The sequence below is a fragment of the Apteryx rowi genome, unplaced genomic scaffold (genome assembly GCF_003343035.1).
Source record: "Apteryx rowi isolate R43461 unplaced genomic scaffold, aptRow1 scaffold_18, whole genome shotgun sequence".
NCBI lineage: Eukaryota > Metazoa > Chordata > Aves > Apterygiformes > Apterygidae > Apteryx > Apteryx rowi.
Genome location: NW_020448085.1, coordinates 2858443 through 2875564, shown reverse-complemented (window position 1 = coordinate 2875564; position 17122 = coordinate 2858443). Strand labels below are relative to the sequence as shown.

The 17122-nt window shown below is 48.3% G+C and overlaps 1 protein-coding gene across 1 annotated transcript in view; it reads right to left on the bottom strand.

Moving 5' to 3' along the window:
* The window catches only part of LOC112963864 (rho GTPase-activating protein 7-like), a 76452-nt gene extending 62739 nt beyond the window's left edge, over positions 1-13713 (bottom strand). The window contains exon 1 of the mRNA XM_026061308.1: positions 13623-13713. Within this exon, the coding sequence (XP_025917093.1) occupies positions 13623-13713 (91 nt within the window). The remainder of the gene's footprint in view (positions 1-13622) is intronic.
* Positions 13714-17122: the final 3409 nt, after the last annotated feature.

Here is a 17122-nt window from a genome sequence, read left to right as displayed (position 1 = left end):
TTTATTTTGCAATAGTAAGTCAGACATGGTGAACCTGAACCAGAGCTGTTACCCACGGGAATATCGGGCTTCACCGTGGGACTGCTTCTGGGAAAGCAAACGCAGGCGTGAGAGCACAGGGCTGATTTCCACTTCTCCAGCCCCCCCCAGCTGGGCGGCTTCCTCTTTCCTTGCCATTTGGGGTGGGCAGGATTAGAGGATGCTAGGAGGAAATAGGGGCTTTAGTGTAATTATCATCTGCTATGTACCCTTACTCACAGCTTTGGAGCTGTTCGTCTTCAGCTAAAATTCTCTGTGTTAGGCCATAGGCCAGGCAYGATTTTCACTGGAAACATATTTAAAGAAATTCAATATGAAAGAATAACTCGGCCTTTTTTTTAACTATTTGAGAAATAATATACTTATGCCAACAATAACTGATTTTCTCAGCACTGAACATTCTAACCAATCCGAAAGTATTTTTTTAAAAAAATGAAGTGATATCTGGTGGAAGTTTTCAAAATTGGAATTAAGTTTGGAATTCAAGAAAACGCTGGACTCTGGACTTTCCCTCATGGCAAATGCCGGTTCCCACACCCCGCTGGCACCGGCATTGGGCAAGTTCCTTCGGAATCATGGAAAACAGCCAGGCCTCCGGCACTCACGGTTACAGCTTGCACAGGGGAAATATTAAATTTACAAACACTGTGGATGGGAAAAAGGACAAACTAGTCAGTGAACAGCCGACTTGACTGTTGACTGCCCATATTGCTGAGAGACCACGGCTGATCCCTAGGCGCAGTTTTCAGACACTCGCCAAACACGACAGACGCCTGGTGCTGCGGCACAGCTTATTACTGATTAATTCTGCGCTGCACAGTCTCTCACCGAGTAACAAGGTTAAGTGCTAATGAAGGGAAAACTGAAAACACTGCGGGTCCTCCTGCTTGCTAGCCGTGTATTGAAAACCAAAATAACTTCCAATGGGCTTCTAGTCTGGACACACTTCGGCATCTGCTTTGGAAGAAGACACTCAGATTGTTTCCAGTTACCCTAGCTTACGTGCACACTAACTCCAGAAAGGCACGCTGTTGTGATGAGAACAGAAACTAGCTCTCAATTTCTTCTAAAATAGGATTTCTGAAAGCACAGTCTTTTCTGGCCACCTTCCAGGAAAGGGAMCTAGCAGATGTTGTCACCCCTTTCTGACTGGTGGTGGGACCTCCTGAAGAAGGCAGCAATTTTCCAGAAAGCCTGGAATTTTCCAGGGGCTGGACAGCCCCTCCTAGGATCTAGCTTGTGTGCTGTGGTTTCCCTGTTCCCCCTGTGTTTATTCTCCAAAGCTTTGGGACAGGCCCCTTCCCAAAATGCTCTTGGTCAAAACTGGAACAGAACTTTGGTGCTCATTTTCTACATTGTAATAAAGTGACCTTTCTTTCATAAGATCTTGTAAGTCTGAATAACATCAGCAATATCTGAACAGATTAACGTTACAGCCTGACAGTCAAAAACCTACTGTGACCATCCACGGGAAGCTTTCCACAACCTTTTTAAAAATCTCGAATACACTGCAGAGAAATGGAAAACCATTTGCCTTCATAATTGCCTTCTACTAGTCTCTTCTGAAGCACAAACAGAAAACGGGAAGGACCAAAATATTGCCGTCAGATGAAAAATACTGTTTGAGGAACACTGCCCCTGTTCCACTCAGCCATGGATGTGTCCCATGCTCCAGAGGAAGCCTTCACCCTAGCACCTCCCATTTGTCAACATATCGAGGAAAAATTTCCCCCAGCAAGGTGATATAACCCTCCCATTTAAAAGTCACTGGAGTTTCTAATTTCCTTGAGAATAAAATTGAGTGCAGTGAGAGCTCAAATACTCTTATGTGGATTCAGGTAACACTGTACTGCGAAGCAAAGAAATGCCCTTAAATATGTCCAGATAACTGTCCATTCTCCATGTAAGCAACCAGCCAATTATTTCCTGTATGGAGAAGTGCCCTGTATGGAAAAGGACCTTTCCTCAGGAAAGCAGCAGCTTGGTTTTTAGGTTCCTGGTTTTGTTTCAGTACCGTGTCTTTCCTGAGACAGTTCACGTCTACTGCACAACGCTACCTCGAGCACAGGCTTGTATCTGGCATAACGCTCCGAACATTAWGGCTAACCTAGTCCCGAATGAGCTGTTTTTGCTGGTGAGCAAGTAGAAAAGGAGCACAGGCATTTTCTTGGTCTTTGGGGTGTTTTTTCCCCCTGCTGTTGGTAAGAGTCCTGGCAGGTACGTTATGGAAGAAACCTGCCTAGCGTTTGGGATCCCCGTTGGCTAGAAATGTGCACCTTGCCCTAAAGCACGAAGGTATCTGACCCCTGTGGCTAAGGCAGGACACTTCGTGCCTTATCCTCTGATTCCTGATCTTCTTGCCTGTCTGTTTCAGGGTTTAAAAAGTGAAGATTGCCCGTTGTGCTCCCCAGCAAATGCTGCATTTTGGACCTCAACTTTGCTCCAAAGGTCAGYAACCCAGGATGCAGCCCCTAACTTGACTTTCCTCAAACATTTCCATTACCTGCCGACGTGCCAGGCGCTGCCTCCCCTCCCGCACTGCCAGGACCCTCAGCCCGGGCTCCGCTGAGTTATTCATTTCCTGCACCGTTCCTACAGCTCCCCTTCACATGTCCCCAATCCACCCCCTTTCCGGGTCTCCATCAGCYGGGGACAGTGCCCACGGTGAGTTTCTGGCTCGGGGCAGCAAGGTCCTTCGCCCGCAACGCTGCTTTCCGACCCAGGGGCCCCTYGGTACAGCCGTGCCGTCCTCTGGGCTCTTTACACAGCCTTCTTATGGGCTGCTCTCAGATGACCTTGGGTGACCTGCTGTTTACCTACATTATCAGAAAACTTTTCCAGCCGAATCAGGGCAGAATTACCTAAAGAGCTGCTTTCCAAGCCAGTCCCTGTGCTTTTCCCGGAGGTTTCAGTGCGGTGGATGGGGAGCAGGGGCAGAGCACGCTGCTTGCCGAAGCCCTGCAGAGCAGCGCGGTGACRGCAGACCTGCCCCTCTGAAACCCCTGCTGTGCTTTTCCTTTTCGAAAGCTATTTTGGGTTGGAAGTTTGTCGTGTACTGAGCTGTAGTCCATGGAAACACAGCTTTGCTCCTTTCCCAGGGGAAACTGCAAGCCCTGTTCCCTCTGATATTTTATTTTAGTACTACATGTTACAGGCTGCCTCCTCTTCCCCCACCAGCCCCCATGTTTTATCAAGCAGACTTAAAGGCTTGTGAAATTGCTGTACTTCTGCAAGGAAAAGGTATATAGCTCTGCYCCTTGACTTAACCAAGTCACTGAGACTAGTCTCTGATATGTGCCCTATTGAATGCAATGAACATGGTGCATATAGAAAAGAGAAAAATTAGTCTTCTGAGTAGTTTAGAGTTAGTAATGAAAATTTCCTGATATTACTCAGGGATGGTGGAGTATAGTGGCCATCCAGATCTGAAGAACAGCAAACAAAATCAAGMCTGTTTATTACAAGAGTTGGGCCGAATCCCACCACCGCAGATGCCTCTCCTCTAATACGCCGTGATTTTCCCRCAACTGCAGGGCTTTTCAAGTTGTATCTTTACCACAAACTTCCACACTCTTGCACAATTAACATGTCAAGAATCGGCACCACCGATGAGTAGTTAAAGCGTGTCAGGACAACAGGAACAGAATACCCTATAGCTGCAGAGCTCTATCTTAAGGGTTGGGAATCTTCTAAACAGCCCTGATTTTCCAGCGAGTTGGACTCGGACAGGCCGGCAGCTCCGGTGCGTACGTGGGATGTCTGTGCTCCATCCCAGAAGGCGGCCTGACCCCAGCTTCCTTCCCAGACTCCCTGAACTCTCCGGCCCTCAGAGAAACAACGCTAGGGTATTTATAGCCTGTTTACAAAGACAGAGCAGCACATTTCTGGGCATCCCACACTGAGCCAAGCTAGAGGRAATTGCTGGGCTCCAAGGGCTGTAGGACAGCAGTCTGGGCAGCGACATGGCGGTGGGTTGTCTAGGTAGATGCTGGCACTGGAGAAGGAAATCAGATCAAAAAGAGCAGCAGGAAAACTTGATCATTTTTCCTCTCTTTAAACAAACTTCCCTGCTTCTTATGAGGCTGCCTTTCAGTGCCAAGAGGTTCAGTTTCCTTCTCCGGCAGGTGACCAAGGTCTGGAGGGCCAGTGGCACCCTGGCAGCACTGCAGGCTCCTCTTGCTGTGCCCCACTATGACCAGAGACCACAAGACCAGGAGGGACCATGGCAATGCAACAGTCTGATCCCCTGTGCAGTGTCCAGTGTGAATATCAGCCACTTTACAGCTTACTTTCTTGAATTGCAATTYTTGTGCTAAGCAGAACAGTTCAGGAGCAATGGCCACAGTTGTCATCATGTAAGTAATCAACCTTCTTCATCTCCTCCTTGAAGTTGTCTGGGTTTTATGCCTAGAAGTGCTTTTTGACCATCTTGTAATATGAAAAACAGGGTATATTGTTCCCTCCTTTCTTTGCACACCTTTTCAGGGTCGCTGATGCCCACATCCTTGCATCTCAAACACTTCTTAATGGAATCAGTATTATCATATATGTTCTTTGCATACAAGTCTGCCCGTGCAGGCTCGGAGCCCCTAAGCCTCTGCTGCTGGCCACGGCTGCGGAGAGGATATCAGGTAGATGTCCCTTGATGTGAATCACTGCGAATGGACTAAAGCTCGTGCTGTAACACTCATGTTTCCTCTTTGCCATTCTGCCAACATGTACAGACCGGTGAGTTTTTATTGCAGTGAGCGGGTCTCACYGCAGACACTGTTCTAGCTCCTCAGCCAGATGCCGCGCCAGCCCCGTGACACCAGCTCACGCCGCAGCAGATGGGGCTCTGCGCGGCAGAGCACTTGTTGGCATTCATCACCTTCCCTCAYCTGCACGGCTTCAGACCGTGAACCTCTTTCTCCTTAGAGCTAATGAAGATTATTGTCAGGCTCCTCTGGTGCAGGCTCATTTCCAGCCACGTACACGCCAGTCCTGCTCCGCTCCACAGCCAGGAGGAGACTCAGCCCAGCTAGTCATTGCTCCCTGTTCTTCACAGTGTTTGGGATGAGGTGGAGAAGCAGTTGCATTGGAGCTCTTGCATTTGGTGCAGGCTGGTAAATATTACCCATGACCCTGTCCCTCATATTTAGGAAAAATATGTGCATGCTATTTTCTCACARCCCAGCCTAACTTGCATGCAACCGTCTGCTCTGGAAGGCCACTTGGGTCAAAATGAGTAAACACAAGCTGTTTCATCTCCCAGCAGGGAGCTGCGCGTAGCTGCGTACTCGGACACAAGCACAGCACGCTCGCCAGAGGCCAGGCTACGTTCGGCTGATACACACCATCGGGGAAACAAGGCCCCAGAAGGAGACCTGAAGCAATAAAAGTCTCCGGCAGTGACTGCAAGACTAGGAAGGTGGGAAATTCTCATTTCCAAACGAGCCAAACGAGCCCAGAGCCCACAGCAAGCAGGCGCAGCTGGCCTGGCCCTGATCTTCTGACCGGGAGAGGCGGGCAGTGCAGCAGCGCGAGGCGCCGCACCGAGCCCAGCACGAGCGGGGCGGGCTCGGCCCGCGCGAGGCGACACCTCTCTCCACTACTCAGCGGGCCAAGGCAGGACACTTGCTCCGTGCTGCCGATCGAGAGCCACCGAGTGCAGTCAGCAAAGCCATCATCCGCGTCCGCAAAGGGCTCCCCGCCGAGCGAGGAGGGAGCGAGCCGGACGAGCAGGTACAGCCTGCTCCCTGGGGCGTCGCGGCTGCCTCCGCGCCTGCACGACCGTTGGCGGCCCGCAGCGCCCATCGCACGGCCTGTATCGCGACGCACCTAGGGTGCAGTGCCGAGGGGCCGCGGCCCTGCCGACCCCGCACACGGGACCTCTCCTCCCACTGCCAGGGGAGCCCCAAACTGTCCTACACGGCCAGAACCGGTCCCTCGGGGCCAGAGGGTTTCCCAGGGAGAAGGGGCGTTATCTATAAGCCTTTACTCCACAAAAATCCCTGCTGGATGTTCTGCCTGAGCAAACACCGAGTAAAATCTGACAAAACAGGCCTTAAAATCCAGCTCAGAYGTTACAGCTGCAGCAGCCCAGCTCAGAACAAGACTCATTTTAGCTCCAGAAACTGCAGTTAAGCCTAGCTGAGCCTAGAACATTTTGATAAAACCAAGAACRTTTGTTCGTAAGAGATGGAGGCTTCCCGCTGGTCACGGCCCGCCGGCAGAGCTCCCTCACGCCTGGGGTCTGCCCGGCTCTCGGAAAGACTCTGTCAGCTGTGCCCGTAGCTGCTGCGGGTCAGCTGTAGCGCAGCAGAACAGGAAGGGCTCGGAAACGCTTCCACGTGGCCCAGGCGGACCTCACGAACCCCCATGACGTGGGCGCTGCTGCTGCGTGCGGAGGCCAGCCGCAGCCGCAGGAAAACAAGCCTCGTCAGCTTAGGGCGAGGCTGGGCCCCACCGCGGACCGAGACCGGCGTCACCTTCCAGGCCGCCAAGCCGCACCGGCACACGGCACTGCTGCGGGCAGAGCAAGAGCTAAGGTACGCTCCATTTCCTTAGGGTTACGCACGGCTCCGCTCTTCTCCGGGTACAAGGGAGGGGCTGTTACCTGCCCGGTGTTTATTCCGCTACGGCAACACTGCAAAACAGTTGTCAAGGCAACCGCTGCTCTGGAAAAAGCCCCCTGGAAAGGAGGAGCCGAGTGCCAAAGGGGGCACCTGGCTCCGGAGGGGTGCCCAGCGCCGCGKGTGGGTATGTCCCCCTGCACGCCCATTAAAAACAGAAGGGAAGCGGTCCAGGACGCAGGCTTCATCTCCCGTGAATCCGGGAGGAGCCAGGTGGAACGGTCCTTGCATTCAGCACGAGCTGTGATTTATAGAAAAAAAAGAGGAGGAGCAAGCCTCAGACATGCCACTGGCTCTCTGCTTTCGAGCCCTTCGCGCTCCACGGTGGTTCAGCTGGCACAAAGTGATTTATTTCAGAGGTTCTGGCTTGTCCCCCTCTCTTGGCACTGTTTATATTATGTCTCAAAATAGAAACAAATGTTTGAAGCTCTCTGTAGGRATTTCTTCCTTTTTCAAACACAATCCAGACTTCAAGGTGAAATGGAGGGATACCAGGGCAGAACACTGTTCTAAATGATACGGCACTCAGTCTGTTGAATACATGCAATTTTTCATGTCCTGCTGGGCTTTCAGGTGTTGCTCGAGATCCGCCACATGGCTGTATTTGCTGCAACTCATCTGCTCTCAAACCGGTGCCAGGGACTGCAGGGCTGAGCCCCGTCTCTCCCCGTCTCGCCAGAAGCTACAACGCAAGGAAAGGGTCCGCGCTGCCCGTGGCGCGCTGCTGCGCAGCTCATGGTCCAAGGCCAGGTCTGATACAACACTCTGAGCCATTCTCACAGGATAAAAGGTTTTTAAGCCACTGGGTAAAAAGCACTTTCTGGGAAACGGGTGAGCAGGGTGTGTTGTTTAGGTGAGAAGAGGTGGAGGAAATAGGTCTTTATTTTCCTCTTTTCCTCTCCATTGACTCAAAAACACAAGAGCATTGAAGAGTTCCCTAATTTGTTCATTGGAAAGACTTATCACAACACTGTTTTTAAAAGAGAACAGATGATTGAATAATTGCATAACATTAGGTGTAAATTGCATAATATTAGGCAGAAGAATAAGTATCTTTTGCTCTACTGAGTATGGCTGCTTTCTTTGTATGAACATTGGTTCATGGCCATTACGTAGAGGAACTAATACTATCTCAGGCATGATTGATTCAGTCATGGTAGCTTATAATGTCTTTTTTGTTGTACAGGAAACAATAAAATTATACTATGAACAATTAATTTGACAAAGTAACAAGTTTATAATGCCTAATTTTCCCCCATCTTTCTCTAAAGTAACAGTCTATCAAACACACTACATTAAAAACTAATTTTTCTCCTCTGACAAATAACAGACTACATTTAGTGTCTACAGAGGCTGCAGTTTAATCCATATCACTGGTAACCACATGCATGTCAACTCAGCCCTTGGGATGAAAGCACAGACTTTCGGGGCACATGAAACAGGAGACAGGAACAACTTTGGCCAGATCAGCTGCCAGACCTACTATTAGGAAAGGTACAATAGAATCAAACAACCTTCAAGAAGAGAGGTACAGATTTCAAAAAAAATCCCATTGTCTTGTATTTGGAAGAGGAGACAATCTCTGAGTGTTTGTAAGATAGCCATAGCTTGGAATTTTAAGTATTATGTAAATTGTGTCACCCTGGAAAGGGAGAGGCTGAACTGAATCAGGAGTATGTATTTTTCATAGGAAACTACTGAAATTATTTATATTTTTTGAACTGTGTTCAAACATAAAAATATTTTTATGTATCATTTCTCTCAATCTGTATGTGTGCACGTGTATATATATTCTCCAATTAATATTGTGACTACTAAATGAGAAACCCCATGTTGCAACAGACTATAGTCCTGAAACAACAAATACCTAAACTCTGATCCCAGAAGACTCCCTGATCATGCTGAACCTTATTTATACTGTTTGATCAAATATACACCAGAAATAGTTGTAATTTATGTTTTGGTTATTGTTTTTCCAGAAGAAAGAGACCAATTGTTTGGAAAAATAAAGTCATTACTTTTGTTTCTCAGTAATAGTTATGCTTTCTGGATACTCACTGTCTTGTTCATGTTGTATGTACAAAGACTCAACCATTGAAACAAATGGTAAAACTCTCACCACTTCCAATGGACCATAAATGGTAGTCTGGAGCGAAGCTCTCCAGAATTGCAAGTGATAACCATAGGTTTGGTGCCACTGTACCATCTAGCTCAAACTCCTGTACTCCAATACAAGAGAGTCATAATCAATCCAAATAAATTAAGGCTATGATTTTCAAGGCAGTCAAAGGGTCTTGGAAACTCAGACTCATAGATCTTACATGGGAATAAAACTCACAACTTCCCATGCCTCCACTGAAAATGCCACATTAATGGTAGCCTCTTTGCTCCACCTTGCAGAAGGAGCGTATTGTTCCTCACTGGCAGCATTAACAGACTTCCACATTAAAACTTAAATTCAGCCCAAATCACAACCTGCCTCTAGTTTCGATGCACATTTAGAGAATTGGCCTCCGTTCATTTCACAAGGTGAGCGAACACCTCAAGCAGAAATGGGCTGTTGCAGCCACGTGAGCAACCCAAAGCACAGTGATGTGTCTCCATCCTGGGGATTTTGGGGTGCGCTGCTTACACAGCTCATGGGCACAGGGTCCATCGACAGCCCCAAACACGGCAGGTGACAGCYGGGGCCAGGGTCCCTCTGGGGAGCCTGGTCTGAAGCAAACAGAGACGGGGCTGGAGACGGGCCACTTTTGCCAATGGTGGATGGACCTGTGAGCAACCCTCAAACTTCTTAAAAAATTATTTAGAAAGCCATTTTAAGTGAGGAGAACATTTATTACGGCCATGATCAGTACAGCTCATATTTATTTTATGCTGGAGATGTTTTAATTAACTGCAAGACTAGTCTAGTGCCCCCTACCAGCTGAAAGAAAACGGTCATCTCACAGGAGAGTTGCTGCAGCCGTGGTGCTTGAGCTACCTACGTCCTGAAGAGTGGGTCCAACACGTTCATTAGGGAAGTAGCTGGTGCTCTCCAGCCTCTCTGAAGGGGGGAAGAGAAAGCAAGAGTGCCATTTCTGGGATGCCTTCAGCTCCCCGGTGGGGATGGAGATCATGTGTCAGAGAGGAAGAACAAGATGTCAGGTCCAGCATTTGCCTCCTTGCGAAAGGGTCAAGGCTGCAGAACAGTCCCCAAACCCTGCCATTTCCCAGGTTCTCGTCAGGACCAGGGTACAGAGCTGCTGCCCAGAGACACTCAGCTCAGGGGGAAAAAAGTGGAGCAGAGCCCATGGTAAGAGCAGGTCTACACCACCCCAAGGACGAGTCCCAAGCCTGAAAGGCCCAGGGGCCTGCAGGCTAAGAGCTGGCGCATGGACAGAGATTTCTTGGAGCAACTCAAGACTGTCTCACCAGTCCCCAGCAAAGGACCAGAAGCTGGAAGATTATGGAGGACAACGGTGGATCTGAGTCTAGCATACTCTTCTGCATGGCCACAGAATAAAAAAACTTCTTATTAATTAAAAAAACAACAACACAGAAACCTGTTTAAAGGCACGTTTGGAAAAGCTGGCTGGCAAGGTGCCCGTTTTTTAGCCTGTTCTCAAACTTCAGCTGTCTTGCTGTTGATAAGCCTTCAATAAAGCCTTTATTAAATAAATAAAGGTTAATAAAGCCTTTTTTAAACCCTAGGTTAACAGTCTTAAAAATCTATTAACTCTGGGGATGCACTGCAAATACATTAAAAATGCACATTTGCACTTTCCAATACACGGCCTAAGAGCTTTGTTTATAAGGCTTCTTATATAGCTAGCCAGCTAGCTTAGGTATTATTTTTCACATGCTTTAAAGGCTTCCTGAAAAACAATGCAGGCATGATGTATCCAAGTTACTCCTTAAAATTGTCACCTCTGGTTGGTATCGCCACCCTTCACGTGTCACATGCTTTGCTACGTTCATTGCAGAGACACATGTAACAGGAACGGGCTGCCCGGACGGAGGCACCTGCCTGGCACAGGTTCCTCTCCGCAGCAAGGCGAAAGGCCGCGGCAGCAGCTGCTGGCCAGCCCGAGTCCTTCCCCGTCCCGGGTGGGCTGCGGGGCCGCGCCGTGCCGCGCGGGAGATTGGCACACACAGCCAGCCACGAGCGCTGCCGGCCGGAGGAGAGCAGAACCGGACCTTGGCCCCACCAGCATCGGCTGCTTCCCCAAGCCCCAAACCCCGCGCGGCACCGACCGCCCCGGCCCCGACTTGCCAAGGCCGTCGGGTCCTTGCTGAGAGCAGCCAGGCTAAAGCCAGTTTGCAGGAGAGGGGAGCAGGGTTTGCTTGCCAGCTGCACACTGTTTGCTGGCTCCTTCAGAAGTTAAACACGTATCTGCCATGTGGGCATGGATGAACCTCCATGATCTGGTGCCTCAACACACAGGCAAACACAACTGTTTTCCCCTAACGCGTAGGGAAAACACGTGCAAAGCCCTGCTGGCTCACACGACTCACAAGCCGCTCAGCCCTTCGGCATCGTGCCCAGCCTCTGCAGGCACCGCTTTGCTAGCGCCCACGGCTTGCGCGTTCTCCTTAAAGCACAAAGGAGGAACCTAGAGAGAGAATTCCTTGGATTTATCTTAGCTTGTGGTAAAACAAACAAACAAACCCCCCAAAACAACACAAAAAATCTTTTAGGAAACTGGCTTTGCAGCAGTCACCCTGAAAGACTTTCCAGTTTTGCTTTGGCCTGTAGATACCAATCACACTTCGCTTAAGGAATACCATGGAGATGCTGATGTTAAAGAGCAAAATTGGAAAGCTGAAGGGTCAGTACCCTGAATACAGGTCAGGTTCTTGGATCATAGTCATGGTCTTGGAACAATCTGATATTATTCTTTTTTTTTAAAGGAAAAACATTATGAAGCTCAATAACAACAATCTGGTGGGGGGTTTTTTTGGTTTTTTTTTTTTTTTTTTAAGACAAGGCAACATGAAGGTCAAAATTTGTCTTCAACTAGAGAAGCAAACTGTTTCTAAGGGTTTCTGCAATGGGTTTGCATTTTTTGAGGTCAAGGAGTTCCCAGTTCAAGCCAAACAATACAGTACATATTTTTTATCCAACAAACACAAGTGGCTGTTTCCATATGATTTCACAAGCCGGTGCATCAGGAAGCCGCCTGCAAAGCACAGGCTGCAGACGAGCATCAGCAGGAGCGCGGCCATGCGTGCTCCTCAGCAGTGTGCGGCCCCAGCCCGCCTGCCACCTCCTTCCAGCTGCCACCCGGAGCAGAGGTGCTGACGTTATGCATCAAGCAAACTGGTCTGCCTCTGCAGGGCACCCAGCAAAAGCTAACGAGCSTCGGCAGGCATTAAACAGTGTAAACTCCATGGAGTTTGGAGTTGCAAAGCTCAGCTCTTGATCTAACCCCTAACGACATGCAACAGCCTCAGATTTGATGCAGACAGAACTTGGGCAGATGGAATAATTGTAAAGCTCAGATCTAAATTTGGAAGCTGTCCTTTCCCATATGATAGGGGTTGGTTTCACCCACACTTTGGTTTAGGCTCATGCCCGCAGACAGATACACTAGTATTTTTAATGGAATATCAGCAGAACAAGCTGGATCAGGATTTTGGCCTGCCTTCATGCTACTGCTTGTAATCACTCATTCCTTTACAACAAGCTTTATATAGGTTTCTTTCATTAACCCTGATCTTGCTCTTATGGGCACAGATTTCCAGACTGAAAGGATCAAAATGGAGATTTCATCCTTTTTACTCATTTTAGTAAAGTTTCTTTCAGCTACCTATTCTCTGATTTTGCTTAAACTGTTCATTAGACCATTGGCAAACATCAGCAACACACAACAGCATAACTGCAACAAAACTGGACAGAAGAAATAAAATATCCATTGGAACAGGAATTCCTTGTGCTACCTTTTGCAAAATTGGCTCTGACTGCTGTCAGTGCAGGCAAAAGTTGAGTAATGAATTTTTTTCCCTGTACACTTCAAGCTTTAGACTTCAACTTAAAAGTAACCTCAGCATTGCTTTCTAATGTTGGGCTAACTGCAAAAATCATTAACAGAATATGACAATACTTTTCATATTCAGAGATGTCCTGGAAAKAAATAGCTTCACAGCCACAACTTCCGCATCAATTTCACTCTAAAAAACTACCAGATTTGAAGTCAAAGCTCTGGAAGAATTTTGTTGTACTCCTCTACCAAATATTTTTCACTGATTCAAAGAACATATGCAGCATAACATATGMAATATACCAGGTTTTAAGTCTGCAAGTTCCTTCTAGCAACAGCTGTCCTGTAAAGAAGTTTTATTGCAGTGCTTTCCATAAGCATTGATTTTATCCTGCCACGCAGCTGCCACAGCTCCCCTCCCCACGCCGGCTATCAGCGTGTTTAGGCACCAAGAGCTGGTTTCACAGAACGTGAATTCCTGCTCTATCCTTTCGAGCTCTTTATGCAGCGTTATCCAAAAGCTGATTTCTAAAGGGAAACTAAGATAGTCCTTCCTCTACTCCCTCAGGCTTCTTCCAGGGCTTGTCCTTGCAACTGCTTGTGGTCATAACTTTATTAATACTTGGGTGCCTTGAGAACAAGGTGCTGGACATTATGCAACCCCTGTCTTCACCCGCGCTCCTGACGGACACGCATACCGAGTGTGCGTGTCCCGTACCGGGACTGGAGCACTTGGAATCAGAGTCGCGGCGCAGATCACTTCCAAGCAGAAGTTCTGGTATTTGGCAGTTGGTACTAGTGATACCGTATACTGTGTTTGCTCTCAGGTACGGACTAACGCCGTCATATTTGAAAACGTCTACAAAACTTCAGCCAAAGGACAAGTGTAAATATTGAAAGCTAGAAGCCAAATTCTGGATAAATCTGAAAATTCACAGCTCTGTATACAAATCCTCACCTCCAAACCCCACTTGGTCACRCAAATGAAAAAAAGCAACCGACTCACCTGCCAGGCGCGTGTCCCGCACGCTGCTGGCGGAGGCCCCCAGGCGCTCGCCAAGACATCGCTGCAGGCGGTGGTGCCCCGGCGGCTCCATCCCCGACACCGACCCCCCGGAGGCTCCTCACTCCCCGCAGGAGCTGGCACCTTGAAAAAACATTGCGGCATATTAGGACCCAAGCAGACCAGCTCTCCCAGCGTTTGCTCCTCCAGCTGGACCACGATGGTATGGTTTCCTGCATAGGAAAAAGGCTGCGTGTGATTTGTTTTATAAACAGCTTTGGTTCCCTTCCTTGCGGTAACAAACACAGAGCTGGGCCATGTGGCATCGCTTGGAGCAGCAGTACGGCTTTAGCAAGCGCGCTGCACCTTTCAATGCCCAGCTTCTTTGCATTAACTGCATGTTTAGCAGCTTCCTCGTTTCTAGGGTCTCGCTCAGCTTGCTTATTTATGGCGTCTGTGCGGTAGGCTGCGTGTCTGCCATTTCCTTTTCTAGCATGTGGTTGTTTATATGACGTCTTTTTTTTTTAATCTACTTCAAGCAGAGAAGCCTAGTCTAGAAATGGAATAGGACATTTCTCCTATTTTATGGGATTAACCTAAACGAAGGTGTTATACAGGGGCCATTCAAACAGAAAAGGTCTTCATGACTTCAAGAAGGTTTGGATCCATCCCTAAAACTCTGGTTAATCAGCTGCCTAAGGACCTTCCTCAAAGCAATCCTACTCCAGAGGCACTTACGCCCTATGTTATCCAGCCTCTGATGTATCTATTACCCTGTAAAGGATGACTGAATAATGCTAGGGTCTTGAAAGCTCATTTTATTTACACAAATACCAGTATGAAAAAGGAGTTCTAAGACACAGAAGAACCAGCCTTCCAGAAACCATGACCCACCTCCAGTCTCTGGTCTCTGCTGCTGCCTTAAAGACAAACTCTAGAAACAAGATTGATGCTGCTTGGGCAGGTTTTTCAGCTCAGAGGTTGGTAGGCAGCAATGGGGACACACTGAAAACCTCTTTCACCTCCTCTTGCATGCTTGAAAGTACTGTCCATATAAATATCTGCTTTTAAGATCACATTGGAAGAAGCAGAGGTCTATTCAATCATTAAGTTTAGGTCTGCTGTCTGTTTGGGACATCAAAACAAACTAACTTCATCATGAAAGAAACTTCATAAAAAATAAAAATAATAAAAATAAAAAAGCAAATACCAGGGACCTAATTCTGTTAATGAAGCTGCTAGGTAGAAGCCCTATCTCAAAAAAGGRAACAAATTAACAGGGAAGTGATCTGAACAGAACTTGGCTATAAATCATTACTAGTGTTATACACTTGGTTTAAACATCCACTGCTTCTATTTCTGGCAGCAGGTTTGGCCTGAACTCTTACAGAAGTAAGTTTTGATGGTATTTGTTGAAGAGTTTAGCACACAGCAAAATTTACTCAGTTCCTCTAGCACACATGTGACCAAACATAACACAACAGTTTGTAATCTATTAAACCACAGAAATCCCATTGCCGAGATCCTTACCAACACACAGCCACATTCAGAGGCGGCCCCAGCTCACCAGAGGAGTCTTTAAAGCCGAGTCCTTATGTTGTCAGCTGATGCTGCAAGCCTGCACCTGATTAAGATGACTTAATTAATGTCCCTCAGCTGAAGGAAATCAGAGCATGGGAAACCCAGCTGGTGGCAGGCACCGTGATTGCTTCAACGCTGCAAACAGCAGTGTTCGGCCTCCTGCCTTCAGCGCCCCAGCCAAGACTGTCGCGACCCACCAGTCAGGCTGGTAGCTCTCAGCCATGTGCGACACATTTGACACTACACAGCTTCACGCATAGCTCATTTTTTTGGTGCATACCTCTCAGGCGTTTGGAGTTTGTGTCATGCTCAGGAGAAAACATTAAATGTATACTTCAGTTTCAAAAAAAGTTGTTAAGTGGCTTGTTTTGGACAAGTCTAATCCCCACGTATAACCGCAGCGGGAGCGTCCTGGGTCTGCTTGGGTAGCTGACTGCCAACCTGGTAGCACAGTTCCCACCCTGCCCTGCAAGTTCAAAACACTCAGGTCAGTTAAGTTGCCCCGGACAGTGAAGTTTCCCGCAGACCGCTTTGCCGAGTGAAAGCAGGCAGCTGACCTTCCTGCCAGCATCCAGGGCCGCCCTGGCAGGGAGCAGCTCGGCCAGAAAGGAGAGATTTAACTTTTTGTCATAATCCCCCTGGCAGCGAGCGCCCTCCTGGGGGGCTTGTCTCGTCTCCTGGCAGCACAGCAGTTCAGCCCAGAAAGCTTTGAAGCCCCTTTTCCCTGCACGTCAAACCCTTGTCAAGGCTGACCTCAGAGCGAGGACAGTCGCTTATACCATTTACAACGTCCATAGAAACATTAGTTAAATCAGTCAGTTAAATTAGTTAAATTTGTCTGAGCTAGGTTGCCTTTGGCCATGGGACCAGCTGCTAGCTCAAGTCAATCCTTTGAYCATGTAGCAGCCTGAAACAAATGGTTAAACATACTAAAGAGTTAAATATGTCGGTACAGTAGGACTGAGAGGTTACCGGGACCAAGATGCAGCCAGCGTTCTAAAAACCCCTCTGAACAAATGAGAAGCACGACGTGGCAGCTCCAGAAGAGGCCACGGTGAGCTTCTGGGCAGCACCAGAGCAGCTAGATCTGCGTGGAAGACCCAGAAGTCAAATAACAGTGAGTCCTTAAATTTTAGTGTGGTCCAGGAAAAACTAGCTAATTTTGAAAGAGCTGGATATGGCTGGGTTGCGTTTTCTAGGAAGAATTTGAGGAAGTAAAACTCTACCTTTCTTGCAGGAGACAATTTTCCCTAATGAGACAAACATCTTCTCTGTAAATGCTGCAGCCACGTGACAGCACTCCACATGGTGATGCCAAGCCTCACCTGACTTGTGCATAGTGCTTCGCAGTGTCGGTGAACGTCCAGATACTGMCACTTGATCCTGCAAGGTGCCAAGAATTTCTGTGTGGCATTAATTGATTTTTCACTTAAAAGGGAATCATGAGGACCCAAGTCCTCACAGGCCTGTGCTCCAGCTGCCAACATGCGTGCTGGGGGGCGCGTGCTGCAGCCACTGAACCGCAATGTTGACTATGCGAGAAGACAGCCCGCACTGTGCAAAACACAATTCTTCCCGTTGGCAACGGTTCTCCTTCGTGCCCTCCGCTGTGTTACGGCCCGGCACGGCTGGGGCTCGCCTGCTTCGGCGTCCGCCCAAAACCCAGGATGCACCATCATGGGGGTTTTCCCTAGAGTATCGTTTCCCTAGAAAACAAACCACGTAAAAACCTGTACTGGCAAGATTCACTGTCCGGGAGGCACAGCTACCTTCCCTAGACTTTCATTCCAGGTGTTTTTCATATCTCCCTTACTTGTAGGCTGACCCCACAGATTAGCACTGTCTCCTCCTAGCTCTAGGAGAGACCTTGAGCTCGGATCAAGCAGTATCTTGCACCTTGCCAAAAATGATAGTTTGCACAA